This window comes from Marmota monax, unplaced genomic scaffold (genome assembly GCF_021218885.2).
Source record: "Marmota monax isolate L192 unplaced genomic scaffold, Marmota_monax_Labrador192_F-V1.1 WCK01_AAM20220418_F8-fsc00010, whole genome shotgun sequence".
Lineage (NCBI taxonomy): Eukaryota > Metazoa > Chordata > Mammalia > Rodentia > Sciuridae > Marmota > Marmota monax.
Genome location: NW_026692321.1, coordinates 24412508 through 24429343, shown reverse-complemented (window position 1 = coordinate 24429343; position 16836 = coordinate 24412508). Strand labels below are relative to the sequence as shown.

The 16836-nt window shown below is 37.6% G+C and overlaps 1 protein-coding gene across 7 annotated transcripts in view; it reads right to left on the bottom strand.

Annotated features, from left to right (window-relative positions):
* The window catches only part of Ltbp1 (latent transforming growth factor beta binding protein 1), a 393004-nt gene that overhangs the window by 120336 nt on the left and 255832 nt on the right, over nt 1-16836 (bottom strand). For 5 of the 7 annotated variants that reach the window (XM_046441615.2, XM_046441616.2, XM_046441618.2 and 2 more), the window contains 3 exons: nt 10902-11024; nt 4163-4330; nt 1025-1252 (listed from right to left, as the gene is read on the bottom strand). In XM_046441615.2, coding sequence (XP_046297571.1) covers nt 1025-1252; nt 4163-4330; nt 10902-11024 — 519 coding nt within the window. The remainder of the gene's footprint in view (nt 1-1024; nt 1253-4162; nt 4331-10901; nt 11025-16836) is intronic. The other 2 variants (XM_046441617.2, XM_046441620.2) reach the window with 1 other exon arrangement.

Here is a 16836-nt window from a genome sequence, read left to right as displayed (position 1 = left end):
ATTAGTATTCCTTCTCTCTGGAATGAAAAATTTTTGTGGTAATCAAAATATTCAAAATCTTGGAAATGCTAGTTTATATAAAAACATAGAGATAATCCCTCTTCCTCAGTGTGAGAGACTGTCAAGATCAACTGCCTCTAGACTCTCTCAAATATAAGGCCTTAACGATTTCCTTGGAGAAATACACTCTTGATCATGGGTACCATTACATACTCTGTGTGTGACATGTGGCTGTTATGTTCCTCTCTAGGTCTCAGGTTCTCAGAAGGCGGATCAGAGGACTCTAATAGGTGATCTCCCAGATCTGTCCCTAGGCATCTCCTACCCATTGGCATTTTGCCCCCATTATCCCTGAATGCCCATTACACTCTTTAATGGAAGCTCAGCTGATGCATTAACAATTTTAAGACTGTGGATTCCACTTTTTAAACAAGGATTTAGTAAATGGCTAAATGATTCATTTAGAAATGAATCACGAATGTTCCCTCAAGAATCGAAATGCCTCTGCAGAAAGAATCAAGCAAAAGTAGCACCCAAAGTGTCTCAAATTATCATGGAATATCGTTTATTTTCATATTTATATGTATTTTATTGGTGTATTAGAATTAGACATAATAGTGGGGCTTGTTACATTCTTGTTCATGCTCACAATATAACAGCAGAACTTGGTCAATTTTGCAACATGGAATATTATTACCTGCTCTGTACATATTATTCCAGGGCAGTGATTCTTAATCAGGTATAACTTTACATCCCTCACTCATGGACATCTGAAACGTTTAGACATCTTTTTTTTTGGTTTTGATAACAATAAGGTGGGGGCATTTCCCTAGCATTTAGAGGTCACATATGCTGCTAAACGTCCTATAATACACAGAGCAGCCTCCCTGCTCATCCAAGAATCATCCAAGTTAACATGTCAACAGTGCTGAGGCTGAGAAACCCTGTGCTAGAGGGGTACAAATAGGGAAACCAAAGTATAGAACACAGACAGATGACTAGAGTCCACAATCCTGTTTCTCACCTTCTGGCTCCGCCACTCCTGGCCCGTGTTCCCGGGAGAAGGTCAGGGCCTCCACTGGCTCTTCCTTGGCTGGGAGAGGTGGAGGATGAGTACTTTTAGCAACAGGTTGAGTGTTCTTTGGCTTGACAAATACAGGTCCTTTACCTACATGGTGATGGATTGGCCTGCGTCTATGAACGCCAGAAACCGTATAACCCATTCCACCAGGACAGATTTCCTTAAAAGCAGCTAGATTTGGGATGGGAAAATATTCCTTTTAAAAATCTAACAGTGCAAACTTATACAGAGGAAAATATCATGATGAATATCTCTTAATCATCACTAAAATAGGTACATTTAAGACTTTAAAAACAGATGCAAAATGTAAGCAAATTGCTTTAATTTCTGATAAACTTGCATAGTCACAGGAAAAAAAAATCCAACCTTTTCTTTAACATATAACATTTCTTTTCTTCAATATATTCACCTGTTAATTTCTCATCCTATGCAATCAGGACATTTAGAAATAACATATATATATAGTATGTATTTTATATTATATAATATATAAATAAAAAAAACAACCAACTAGGAGATATTACGCATACCATTTTTGTATGTCATGTTACATTTTAAATATATATAATATATTAGGAGACATTTTATGTATAGAAGACATTGCATATGTTACATAATCTCATTTGTGAACATGCATTAAATCCACAAGAATCACACTTTCTTCTTTTCCTCCTGCTTTGATATAATTTTTTCATTAGTTATTAACAAAGAGCTTGGTGACATCTCTCAAGTTGGAGAATGAGCAAGAAGAGAAAGAGAGAGAGGAGAAAGAAAAAAGAAAGAGGAGGGGAAAGAAAAGAAGAAAAAGAAACTGAGAAAAGAAATAGCATGACTCAGAGGAACATTCCTCATGGTTTATTCCCAGCTGAAGAAAGCACAGGGCACAGCCCACATGGAGGGTGTCCCCTGGTATGGGGTGCTGGTTAGGAAGGTCTGAAAGGGAAAGTGTTTCTCCCAGGAAGTGAGACTAGATGAACAGATGGCAGACAGAGGTCAAGGCAGAAAGGCAACGCCCATTCAGCCTGCAGTCATTTTCCAGCAAAGGGCCGACGAAGGGGCAAAGCCTGGCCAGGACCAGTCACTTTAATTACCCAGAGGACAAGGGAAATATTCTGTGCCCTGGAATCACTATCCTTGCCAGAGAAAAAGTGGTCTGTATTCTTTAAAAAAAAAAAAAAAAAAAAAAAGGAAAAAAAAATGAACTCGACATGTGTGATTTGCTATCCTCCACTGCATAATCCCCAGGAATAGAGAAGGGGAAAGACAAGGGTGGCTGGCGGGTAGTGTGTGGCCTGGGAGGAAAAATCCACCTAATCCCTTTGCTGTTGGTGTTGGAGACAAATTACCAAAATGCAGACACCAAGGAGCTTATGGTCCCTTTTTTTTCCCTACTTTTAAAATTGAAAGTAAAAGAAGTCATTTCTCACTTTCACTGAACAAGACATCTTCTATTGAATGTTCTGGACCTAAAATTAGTTCTCAATAAAAAGGGAACTCTAAAATACTCCTTTAAAGCATGTTAAAATATTGTTTTTCCAAGGATCACATGCTAAACGGTAGAGCCTTGTTCTTATGTTGAACTAGGAATCAGAATTCTTACTTGAAAATAGATGTTTCCAGAAGAAAACATGTTTTTCTACCAAATTTTGAATTATTCATTAACTAAATATTTTATGAAAATCATATAACCAAAAATTAATTAAGTACAAAAAATACTAGTATTATTTTTAAAATCAATTATTATACAATGAGGCCTGAGTTACATTCTTCATATTAGGATTGCAAAACTCTGAGGCTGAACTTCATTGAAATGTGTCTGTTATAATGATTTTTTACTTGTCTTTTTTTTTTTTTTTGAATCAGGGATTGAACTCAGGAGTGCTTAACCACTAAGCCACGCCCCCAGCCCTTTTTTTTTTTTTTTAATTTAGAAACCAGGTCTCACTAAGTTGCTTAGGGCCTTGCTAAGTTGCTGACGCTGGCTTTGAACTTGTGCTCCTCCTGCCTCAGCCTCTGGAGCCACTGGGATTACAGGTGTGTGCCACCACTCCCAGCTCCATTGCCATTTTTTAATAATGAGTTATGGCACGGGAGGGAACCTATCAGAGGTGTCTAAAATTATCTAGTCTACCAATTAACCATCACATTGTATTATGTTTCACCTTAACTGTTCTTCCTGGTTCTGACCACCAACAAAGTGGGTCATGATACATTTATAACTAAACTCTGTTATCATTTAAGTTATGGCTTAAAGACATAACATGGCCCTGTGAGATTTAATGCCCCTCCCTAGGTGGGAAGCATCCTGTCAACTAAGCAATTCCATGGACTAGTCTCATGTCCACCCTGAGCCAGTGAAACAGAAATTATTTCCTTGATCACATCATGCCCAATGTTTATGGGTTCTGTTTTTCTCTTCCGTTTCACTTTACTTCATCCCACTTGAGAAGCTGCTGATCCCTTGGTAAGAAGAAGTACTTAGAGAAATTTAACCTTTCAGGACACTGGGAAATAATGTATCGAATTACAGGATAAAGTATCAACTTCCTAATAGTTCATAGGGGTTTTGCAAGATCTGCTCTGGAGTTATTAATCTTTATAGTATAAATTCAATCATGAATTCAGTCATAAATACAATTCCCTCCATTTTCAATTAAAGAAATTAAGTACAGTATTCAATAAATAATGGACTAAGTCAATCTGCTCAAGTTTTAGATACTGTAAAAATGATGAATGGCCAATGCTTAGGACAGCACATGGCCCTATGGAACTTCCTGGTCTTTATACTTAAATATCAGACTTAAAAGTCCTTGAAGCTGTAGATAAAATGTTAAGACTTTTCTTAATATTCAAAAAGAAGTTTAGTGAAACCCAGAAAAATGGTAAGATCTCTTTGCACATATTTTTTCCCCACTGATTCATCCTTGTATGTCTATGGGTTCTACAAAAATCATAAAAACATATTGTATTATTTAAGACTAAATTTGAAGTCAGAAGTCAAAAATGACCCAAGGCACCAAAGTCATCCTGCCTACTCATGTGGCTGTGAATGCTCATGAGTGCTCAGTAGGCATGTCTTACCTGTGCCTGGAAGGGGACATTTCTCACAGTGTGGGCCCCAGGCCTTGCCCACACTACAACAGCAGAGCTGCTTGGTGAGGTGAACAGACAGAGGGTGCATACACTGCCTTCCGGAACTGACAAGCCGGTAACAGGGCCCCTTCTCTTCTGAGATCACAGGGGGATCCGCTGAAGCAGAGACAAAGTCTGATGTCATGCATGAAAACTAAATGACTTTTCAAGCAAAAGAAAAATGAACATTCAAGTAGGATTGGAAACTTCAGAATCAATACTTTAGAATCAATCCATCTAGCTTTATCACCTTTAATCACCTTCCTTGATTAGGAATCTATTTACCAAATGAATTTTAGAGTTAGAGCACCAAATGTTATAGTAGTGATGGTCCTGTCTGGACATTTTTCCTTTTAGCAAGCATTAAATCAGTATATATGCATATGTGAAAATAAACAATTTCAACAGAAGCCTTGATTCACAGTAGACACAAAATATATATCAGCCACTCATATTTAAAATAAATAATTTCAAATACAGAAAATAAAACCAGACGTCTCCATTCTCTTGAGTACATTTGCACCCAACTTGATCAATGCTCAGTGGCAGAAGTTCACCAACATGAAGAAAAGTTAAACGTAGATGTTATAGGTGAAGTGGGGGTTGGAGGAAGAGATTTTCCTGAAGCTTCAAAACTCTCACATGGGATGGGGTGTATCTCAGTAGGAAAGCACTTGTCTAGCCTGCCTGAGGTCCTGGCTTCAACCCTCAGCATTGCAAAACAAAACAAAACAAAACCTCACACTATATGTCTAGGAAGGCCAGCTCTGCCATAGCTCCTAAAAACATGGGTGCGTGGAGAAACCTGGGTCTTTTCCTCTCCTACTCACTTTATGGATTCTGTATAAGTAAGTTATAAAAAAATCAAAAAGTCACAGACCAAAAGTAAAAGAAAACTTAAGAGCATAGTTATTAATAAATCCCTGTAATAATTGAGCAGCACTTACATAGTGTGTATGTGCGTGCGTGAGTGTGTGTGTGTGTGTGTGTGTGTGTGGGGCTGTAGGTTATATAATCTTTAGAACATGCACATAGTTCTTAGATAGCTCACAAAGGATTTTGCTCCAGAATTTTCTCCCCAAATTGACCATAACTTACACATCATATTTCCAAAGAAGCCACATCAGGTCATCTTACAAGAGCCTATTTTACACATACATTTTAAAACTACCTCTATCTTAATACCTAAATTATTTATTATTCTTTTATCATTTCAAATAACTTGCATAGCAATCCCATTTATTTTATTAACCACCTACAGCATTGTCACATTCTGGTCAACATGACACATAAATCCAGGAATGACTACTGCCCAGAAAATGCAAGATGGTTTTCATAGCATCTAAGTGTCTGTGACCTCAGATTGGAAGGCTGGTTGTAAAGAATAATTCATTAGGTCTACTACATATATTATGTAAAATATAGTATACATTTCCACTGAGTCTCAAGGTTTTATATTATCCTAAAGAGTCAGAGCTGTCAAAAGATTTCTAAAGAATAGGTGGGAATGGGTCTGGAGCAGAGCAGGACAGAGTAGTAATAGAAAGGGTATGTGTATGTTCTTATATGAAGGTACACTAAAATAGCACTTGGTTGGATTGTATTTTTTGCAGGATGTATTGCTAAAATCAGGATGAAAAGATTTAGATACACTAAATGGAAAAACATTTCAGAGATATAAAACCTACTAGAAATACCACATGTGTCAGGAAGACAAATTCTTTGCTCTTGGCTAGAGACAATTCTTCAAAATGGTAATAAACACATATATAGCTCTAATTCCAAGCCCAGCACTGAATGCTGGTGGCAGTTCAATTACAAAACAGAGCCAAAAGGTAAAATGCTGTAGCTCTATTATTTGGGTTCCTCACTGGTATATTAAAAGACTCATTCTCCGTGTACATAGGTGCCCAGCATGAATGAGGCCCTAGCTTCAGTCAAAAAAAAAAAAAAAGAAAGAAAGAAAGGAAGGAAGGATGGAAGGAAGAAAGAAAGAAGGAAGGAGATAATAGTTAAAGATAGTCCTAATTCCAGGGCTGTACAATAAACTCATTATACTCTCAAAGATATGCTACTTTGATGTACTAAAATGTGAATGATAAATATCACTAGGCAGATACAAATCAATCTGGTACTTATAAGAAGTTGAAAACTAGAAAGGACTTCAGAGATAGCAAGGACATAGAAACTAGCCATCCCTATAAGTCTGCTGTCACTCCCATCCAAACATCTTCATTTAATTCTTGGATGAAATTCCACATTACACTTTCTTCCCTTTAAATCTTAAAGTTTCTATGAGAATGAGCAGGAGTGCATGTGTGGGGAGCAGGTAAAGCTGTTCTGTTGAGTCTGAGAGGTGGCCTTCCCAGGGAGAAAGAACCACAGGGAACCCTTTTTGGGAAATGGGTTACTAAAAATAAAGCCTAGGAGAATCAAAATCAAAGACAGTCTAGAGCCATTGTAAGGTTAGGCCATGCATTCTTCAATGTCTCATGTAACACTAAATAGCAGCTCTCCTTAAATAAATGATGTAGTACCATCAATTCAGACCAGTTCCCTCTTCCTGATTAAAGGCCCAGTCTGCGGTATCAGATAGTTCCAGTTTCACATCTCGGGTGCATAACTTACAGGCTGTGTAACTTTTGGAAAGAAGCCTCAACTCTCTGTGCCTCATTCCTTTCAATTCTAAAATAGGAAGAATATTAGTACAAATCTCATAAAGATCTTGTAAATTTTATATGTAATAATCACATAAAGTGTTTATCGCAGTGCCAGGCATTATTAAGTGTGTAATAAGACTACTATTGTCAGGGTTTTGTTGTTACTATTATTAACTAGGAGCAAACCATCTGCACAGAGATGTCTAACTTCCAGATCAGAGAAGTCAGGGGCCTATGCCAAGCTAGCCACAGAGGAGGGGGAAAGAAAGGAAAGGCAGAAAGACAAATTATGAAGGTTGAATGGCTTCCTTGGAAACAAAAAGACATGAAATAGTGGAAGCTTATCGGCTCCCCACCTGATTGCTTGGGAGAAGGTCAAAAAAAAAAAAAAAAAAAAAAACACCAAGCCAGGAAGGTAGGCACACTTTAAGGGGAAAGCAGGAAAAGTAGTCGTAATTTACCCATTCACTTTATTTAAAAAATAGCCTGGATCTACGCAGTGCAATACATTAGGAACTAGCCATGCGTTGCTACTTGGATGAAATTTAAATTAAATAAAACCAAATATTCAATTCCTCAGTCATATTGATCACACATAGCTAGTGGCTCCTGTACCAGCAGAGAGAGAACATCCCCATGGTCATGGAAAATGCCACTGAACAGTATTATGGGTCAATAAGCTTTTTCTGAAAAGGGACAGATGATAAATGTTTGGGGCTCTATGGGCAATATGGTCTCTGTTTCAACTTCTCAACTCTGCCACTGGGGCACAAAAATAGCCTGAGGCAAAGAAACATAGATGGCCATGATCATGATCCACTAAAACTTCATTTACAAACACAGGAAGCAGATTTGGCCCATGGGCTATACTTTGCCAGCCTCTGATCTAGAACCCTAAAATTGGAGGCAAAATTCTGGTTTTAAATCTCAACTGTTATTTATTAGCTGTGTGATTTTGAGAAATTTCTTAAATTCACCTGGCCTCCATCTTTCAAGGTGCAACATAGGAATAACAATACATCTCATAAAGAGGCTAGGAAAATTAAAAATAAATCATACACATAAATGTGAATGGTGTTCAGAGGACTCTTCCCTTCATCTTGTGACTTCCAGTGCTGCAGCAGAAGTTTGTGAGCACATCTTCTCTCCAAACCTCTTCCTATCCATCAAGTCCAAGTCCATGAGTCGAGAAGACTTTGAAACTGTAAAAGCCCAGGCCTGGATTCTTTTATCTGGGCACTTTTACTGGACACACCCTCAGCAACGCTCACCCTAGAACTCCTAAATTCCTGAAGAAAATTAATGGCAGCTCAAAGACAAAAAGCCTTCCTGTTCCACTTGCAAAGGTTAGTCTACTTTTCTTGAATTTGCTCCGACAAGTCCTAAAATTTTCACCTTTCCCCACCAGATAGGTGGAGGCAGGTTTGAACACTGTTTACATCCTAAGCCACAGACACAGAGATCAGGGGTAGCACATGCCAGCACCCTCCTCCTCTCTTCCTTTTGGCTTGGCCAAGTCCAGGACAGACAGCGGGCAAGGAGAGAGAGTGAAATAGCTGCAGCCTTTGGCTAGAGTCAAGGAATTCTGAGGGTGTTCACCTCGGTGCAAGAACAGGGAGAGCTTCCCATGGCTCCTCAGCCATTGCCAAGTGCATTTCTTGGAGTTCACAGAGTCGGCCACACCTTTTATGGCCTGGATATGCCCTAAATTCATGCTGCCTGAACAAATGTTGCTAGTCTCCACCATTTGCTTGCATGCTCTGTCTCTAGCTGGTTTTATACCTCTCGAGAGCATATATTCCAAATGTTAAATAACACCTCCATCATGCCTAATCATCTCCTGCTATCATCATGCATGGCAGTGAAGGATACCACCACCTTCCTCCCTGATCCTTCCCAAATGTCTTCAGACTCCCCCAACAATTTCTTCAGAGTCTACCACAAATTAGGCTAGATTTGTCCAAATCACAAACCCTGAAGGAACTCCACATATCTCTGTGATATCACACATCATAAATCTGGAGGAAAGACGGAGAGACCTCCCTACTCAACTCTGCAAAAGAGCCCAGGTTTGACCTTCAAATTCTAAACGGGAACATTTAACTAGCAACAAACGTCTCTTAGTACTTAGCATTTCAGCTGTTGGAGTTGAACCGTAAAATTGAATTATTTACTTTTCAAATAAGAATAGATGATTGTTTAATAAGTTCAGAATTATTGGGGCAATGACAGGGAAAATAAATACTAAGAAAATGTGCAAGTGTTTCAAAATTCTCATTGGCAGGTCCCTACAATCTCATTAAAATCTGGATGGCTGCCCTTAATGCTAGACATCAGATCTAGTCAAAGTTTCATAAAACACTCAGTGACCAGTTCTCCAAGTTTACCTAATCACAATCTGCAATCTGCAATCTGTAACGTAAGAATTTTAACCAGATAAGTCAAATCATGTAAGGGAGGTAGGGAGACATTTACAACAAATTTTATATTCAAAACTCTTTATAATCTCTTACACCTAAATTGGAAAACTATTTAGAATACTTATTTATGAAATTCAAATCAGCTGGAAATTACCCTAAATTATCTGGATATTGTTAACACTGTAATTTTTGACCTGAGGTTTCCAAGTCCTTACATCAGTTTTCAAATACACCATGTACACAAACTTAATTTTACAGCTAATTTGGCCACCTCCTAAGAAAAGCCCTAAAATTAGATGTCTGCCTGCTTCAGGATCAGAACTGTCTACAAAAGAACACAGAAAAAAGGACTTACATGCAAAAGTTCCTAATCTGCATTTGACAGTTTTTAAAGAAAAACAGTAATGATTAGTAACAATGCTTCCAAAGACTCAACAAACCCATCTTAAAAAAATAAATGAGACTGTCATTTTTATTTCCCTACATTTATCTTTATTTCAACTGCACTGCTGTTCAGGGGACAGAATTAGAAAGAAGCTCAGCTAAAAATGAGCAACAGTATCTTCATGAAGAATGTCTGCCAGTTTAAAACTAGGAGGAAGAACAATGCAGTTCAGCATATAACAAAACCACATTTTTAAAAAATTTAAAATTAATCTATAGTAGGACAGAAAGAAAATACAGAATTTCTCTTAAAGTCATCCTAACAGTCTTATGCTGTGTGTGAGTTTTAGATGGTTAAACTTTAACTGTGTGTAACTTTAAAAAAATCTGCAGCTTTTACCTACTTCCGTAATAATGGCCATGGTTATATTGAAAATAAGGTAATCTTTTTTTTTTTTTTTTTTGAAAATAAGGTAATCTTTAAGATTCTGCATTTGAGAACTTTTTACCTAAAATGTATCCACTGCTAATGGGCACATGATATGTAGTAATTGTAGTGTATTTTCAGAACCAATATTAGAACATGTGGTTTGGTGGAGGGTTTTACCCTTCCTGTGCACAAAAGAAAATCTCAGAAACATTTGTAAAATAAAACAGCATAACTTCGGAGGCATTTTGGTGGTTTGGGAGGACAATAGGGTAGAATATTTGAAATTAGAACTGAAATAGAAAATCTGAAATGCAGGGCCTTGGTAACTATTTTCCATACTTATCCAACTGAGAAAGCACAGTGAAACCTCATAAAATCAGACTCCAGTGACTCAGAATTTGGAATAATTAAAGGCAGAAGCTGAGACAAAGTCTAATTCAGCCTGAAGAATGCTTAAATATTTATGAGGGGAAAAACCTGTTTTCATCTCTCAGGTACCAGAAATGGTTGATATGATCATTTTAACTAACTCTTTTCACCGAAGTCTATTTCCTCAGTGTGTTCATTCTCTGAGTTTTAGCTATTGTATTTTCCTAAATGCATTTTGAAGAAGGTTCTGTAATACAGATGCATTTTACCATGTCAAGCTGGTGCCTTCTCTCTGGTCATTTTAATTTATGAGGCTTTCCTGCATATTTACAATATTCACTTGACAACTGAGTATTTCCCTTCTTTTGGATAAACCCCAAGGGCAACTGATCCAAAATAGGAACAAAAAAGTGATCAATACTTACGAACACAACTTGAAAAGGTGGGGTCTGGCCCATATCCCGTTTTGCAGGTACATCGGTAGCTGCCCATGGTATTCAAACACTCACCATTAGGGCATACACCTTGTAGCTGGCATTCATTAATATCTGCAGGAAAACAAAAGTCATTTAGATGAAGCCATTAGAGCCCTGTTGAGCAGATTCTAGCTATAGATTGCATTCACTTTCTTTTTCACTATAATCTCTTACTTAGAGTAAGAAAAGGATGGGGGCAGTGTTTAGCAGGTGCTAATGACCTAAAATCAAGTTACTGAAGAATTATTTAATTTACATAACAAATATTTCTTACGTACCTACCATATCCCAGGTTCTGTTTTAGATGCTAAAAATTTGCTAGTGAATAAAACTGCACAACAACAACAACAACAAAATTCTAGGCTTTGCAGAACTTACATGTTGGTTTTAGTGTATGTCAGGTATTTAAGAGCATACAGGTAAGACAGATTTTTATCCTGGAGGTATTGACAGTCTAACTATGCATACAAATATATGAAACACTAAAAAAGTAAAAAGTTATTATAAGGACAGTCATAACTTGAAGACATTCAATTATGAAATTATCTATATAGAGTCACTAAAGGAAGTTGGAGGTGGAAAAGTCTTGCGGGAGGGGGCAGGTTGGATGGATGGAGAGAAAGGGAAGGAATAATGGTGTGGGTGGACACTTAAAGCATAAGCAGAGACTGGCCAGGGGAAGGGGCTCAGGAAATGGTGAGTCAAACCTTTGGCTGGAAAAGAAATTTCAGGAAGGTAAATAGTTAGAGACAGAGCTGGTAAAAGCCAGACTAAGTTTGGATTCAATTTTATTGAGAACAAGGAGCTAAACTAAAGGATTCTGAGCAGAAGGATGTAATCAAGAGCAGGCTTTAGGAAAAAATCACCTGGCCAGCATATCGCTTGGTGAAAAGACATTGCAAGTCTGATCACTAGAAATATAAAGCAGGTAGGCGGCTGGTGACAAGCCAGGTTGGTGACAGTGAAAGTAATCAGGGAGATAAGGAGTGACTAATTTGTACTTTTTTCTTTTGAATTAAGAATTGACAATGTGTGGTGCTTGACTGGGCATCACAACACTGGAAAGTAGGAGAAAGGAGTCAGAGACATCTTATCTGAGAAAAGAGCAGGGAAACACTGTTGGTGTGGTGGAAGGAGTTCTGAGACACAAAGAATGTCAGAAGATGAAGAATTCAGTTTTAGAGTTGAGGTCACATTGGGATACCCAAATAGAAATATTCAGCAGCAATGGTGGAAGATTCTGGAAAAAAATAAAAGAGGAAAACATGGACTTGAGATCATCAGCACATTTCAATCCAGAAAAAAATCAAAATGATGTGAGAAGAAAGACAAAAATTGATGATTTTTAAAAGATTTTTTTAAGTCACTTGCAAAGGTAATTAATTAAAAATCAAAAAGGAATGTGATAAATTTTAAAAGAAAAATTGGTTGTTATTTATATTCTATCCAGTGTGACCCTTGAGGCTTAATAGACTTTGGCTGTTAGCTTTTCCATTTCAGATAATATTTATGTTCTCCCATCATTGACTCTTCTATGAACATTTATTAAGCATATTAATTTGCTAAATTAAAATTGGACACATCAATAGCAAAATAATACTAGCAGAATCATCACATAAAATGCAAACACAGTCCTCAGTAAATAAGGCGGGGGCACTAGGGAAGAATAGTGTTACCTTAGATTAGGTAGAGGTAAGTGATGGGAGGGGAGGAGAGAGGATGTGGGGATAGGAAAGACAGTAGAATTACAGACGTTATTATTGTATGTATATATGTGACTACATGACCAATATGATTCTGCAACCTGTACACTCAGAAAAATGAGAAATTATGTCCCATCTATATATATCAAAGTTCATAAAAGCAATCCACTGTCATGTAAGTTAAAACAAATTAAAAAAAAATTTAAATCATTATTCAAGCAATTTAAACATACTTCACATTCTGAGAAGCCATAGCTATCTATATGCATAGTTTTTATAGAAACCAGGCAGTTTTTAAGTTAATTTCAGTGATAAATATAACATCTGTAATGATAGTCAAACGATTAGTTAATGCATATTTGTTGCTCCAACTTGAACACAGCTGGAAATGGGGACAGCTAGATCACACCTGGCCCAGCACCTGATCGTGTTCTTTATCAGGCTGCATGTTGTGCTGGAAGGCACATTTACACGCAACATGTAATTGAAAACATTCCCCCATAACTCATTCTTCTTAGGAAAACCACCATGAAGGAGCAGGAAGAGTGCCAAGTCCAGCTGGAGCTTATGAGGTCCAAGTGAAGCCCCTATCATATGTCCCAAGCAAAACCTCAAGCCTGGGTAACCAGCCAGTTGTGGTCAAAAAGACTGGACCAAATTTCTCCTCTCCTACTTCCCCTCAAGTTCCCACTAGGGTATAATTATCAACTTTCTTCTCCTAAATGGCCTGTACCCCTCATTCACTGGTTGTGCCACTGCACATTCCATGATCACATTCTTGGGACGCAGAATTTTTCGTTGTTAGGAGGTTCCTTTTCTTCCAGCTTGCTTACTGCTTACCCCCACCCCCCACCACCACCACCCCCAGATCAAACCCAGGACCTTGTGAATACTAGGGCACTCTACCACTGAGCTAAGTACCCATATCCCCCACCCTTTTTTTTGGTTGTTTTATTTCATTTTATTTTGGGTCTCACTAAGTGGCTGAGGCTGGCCTCGAATCTGCAATGTTGGGTAGCTGGGGTTGCTGGGTTGTACTACCACAGTCAGCACAGGAACTTTGTGTGGCAGCACCATCCCGGCCCCACTGCTGGCTGCCTGTTAAGGTGAAGGGTGTCCCTCGTTCAGAAATGCCCAATTCATAACCACTGCTTTATGCCTTCTTCCAATTCCTCTCCTCGGAGTCCTCTCAACATTGCTCACAGTCCTAACCATGATGCCCCCGGAAAGGGAAACAAGAATTAAGACAAAAAAAGAAAAAGAGAAAGAAAAACAGTAAGGACTATGCAAGTCTGTGGGTCTGAACAGGAAGAAACCAAAAAGTTCACCAGGAAGGAGAATCATGTAAGATTCCTCTATTCACACACTCATCAGAGTGAGACTTGTGCAGTACCGCTAGCACTGACACCACCCCGATTGGTCCTAGGAACCTAGGAGGATGGATTTTCCTACTCATACAGGCTCACAATTTCTAGAAAGAGCTGTTTCCTTCAGTTGTCTGATTTTTTAAAATCATATTTTCTGAAATGCCATAAGAGATTCATTAAATCAGAAAAATGAGAAATTATACCCCATTTGATTCAAATGTATTAATTGTGAAGATCATTGTACTGTCATGTGTAGCTAATAAAAAAAAATTTCCAAGTATCCTCTCTTTGTTTTGTATACATCAATGTGTGTTAATCTTAACTATACAGCTAGATAATTTTTTACATATACATATTTAAGTGTGCATATTGTGCACATACTGTCTGATAACCAAGATCATGATGTATAATTTCTTCAAGCCCCTTCCTAGTCAACATATCTGTGCCCACAGCTAACTATAATCCTGGCTTTTATCATTCATTAGTCTTGCCCATCCTTGAACTTCATAAAGAAAGTTATATACAATTTCCTACATAAAGAAAATTGTATATATTCTTTTATCTGTCTTCTTTTACTCACTATTATGGTTATAAAATTCATCAATGTTGTTGCATGAAGTTAATTCATATTATATTTCATTGTATAAAGATCCCCAAATTAATTTATCCATTCTATTGATGGATATTTGAGTTATTTCCCATTAGAGGCTATTATTAATAATGATCTGTGGGCATTCTTACATGTATGTATTTAAAAGGTCTTGTTACATATCACATATATATATTTGGTATATACTAGGAGTAGAATTTCCAGATCACTAGAGAAGGTCTTTATTTACTTTAATAAATTATCAAATAGTTGTCCACAGAAGTTAAGCCAATTTCCATTCCCGGTAGCAGTTGTTAACACATCCTTGTTAACCTAGTACTAGTCTTTTTACTCAATTTAGTCATTCTGGCAGAGGGTAATGTTATCTCATTGTATTTTTAATTTGCACTTCTCTGATGAGTCATGACAATGAACATTCTTCATATATTTATTAACTATTTCAATATAAAAACTTCTTCTAAAATTTAAACATAGATAGGAATGTTATAGGTTAATAAGATTGTTTTCTTCTCAGCACTCAGGGAGAACTCATTGGTGATTTTCTAAGTGAGTACAATATTCTTACCTAGGGGACATCTGGGGCTGCCATTAGGTACTAGGAAATACACTGAATGAACACTAGGGATATTAAAAATTCTGAAAGTGAGATAAATGATTTGAATTTTTTTTTCCTACAGCCTGCTCATGATTACATTCTTCTGCTCAGAATTCTGAAAGCCCCCTTGACAAGGAATTTCCTACCCGAAATGTCAGTAAAATCCTCCTTGAAAAACACACAGATGTGATGAGGAGGAGAAAAAAAATGAATTTCTAAAAGCAAAAGAGACCATTTTGAAATGAGGTTTTCTGAGGAACAAGGCAAGACGGAGGTGGGAGCTGGCTACATAAAGATTTGAAGGGTCTGGTTCACTTGACTTTGCCGTATCTTCTACTTTTGGACACTTCCCTGCTGTTCTGAGACTGTGTCTTGGCCTCAAGATAAATGGGTGGCTCACCTAGAAGCAAAACAGAACCCAGACCCACCAAGTTGCTGGCTTCAGAGCTTGGTGGCTTGTGACCAGAGAGACAGTTTTAGTGCTACCCTGTCAGACCAGGACCCCAACAGGGTTCATGAGACTTAAGATGGCCCTGCAGACCTGTCCCTGGATCCTGAACACCCAGCATAGCTGCTTTAAGTAAAGCAGTCTCCTTCCTCCTGCTTGAAGACCAGCTCTATAAGACGGCAAGGGTTAAGGAGTGGAAAATCACTGATCTGAATTATTTCTGTTGACAAATCATGTTCCAAGTTTCAACAACTCACAAATTAAACTCTGAAAAGAAGTCTACTCATAAATTGTTAACAGCACCCAAAGGTAAATTTTTACATCTAAAAATTACATAGGGATTCTCTGATTTTTTGCCACTTAATTCTGCCATACCCTGCTTTGTTCCTGAGAAGTTTGTGGGTGGCTCGATAGTCTATATTTTTTATATTAAAAGAAAATTAAAAAATAAAAAGCTTATCCGTCACAATTTTTAATTTAGAACCTCGGAAATAAGAAACATGAGCAGTTGTTGAAAAGAGTTTCTGAGGTGATCAAACTCTCTAAGACCTTTCTAGACAAATGGAACAAAAGGAAGATTCAAAAATACATTAAGAAAAAAAACATGGGACCAAACTGAACTTGTTATATCTGGATATGAGAAGTTCAAGGAACATTTCAAGAGAAGGCCATATCGGGCCAAGTTCTGTGGTATGAAACGTGATTGGCAAACTGAGTTATAATTTTTACTGAGACTTCATTCCTAAGTCTATTTTCTTTCGGAAAAGTTTCTCCCAGAACCATGTGTGCACATGTGCACACACCCACATCTGCAGAAAGAAAAAGAAAAGGCAAAAGAAAAGCTCCTATCTTTATGACAATATTTGTAATTTCACAGATAATTTATAGTTGCCAAGTAGAATTTCAGAAGTCTCGCATTTTACAGGATCAACCAACATTCCTTAATGTATTCTGATGATGTAAAAAGTATTTTAGTACTTGGTTTAAAAAAAATGGATAGATGAATGAATTTATTTATTGTTACCCCTCTGTAGACCACTGAATTTTTCTGGAAAACTAGAATTCCATCCTTGACAGGAATGGTGTTGCCACTGTAGGTAACTCCACTCACTGGGTTAAAGAACAAAGGCCAAACTGAAGGAGCTACACTGTCCTAGAGCC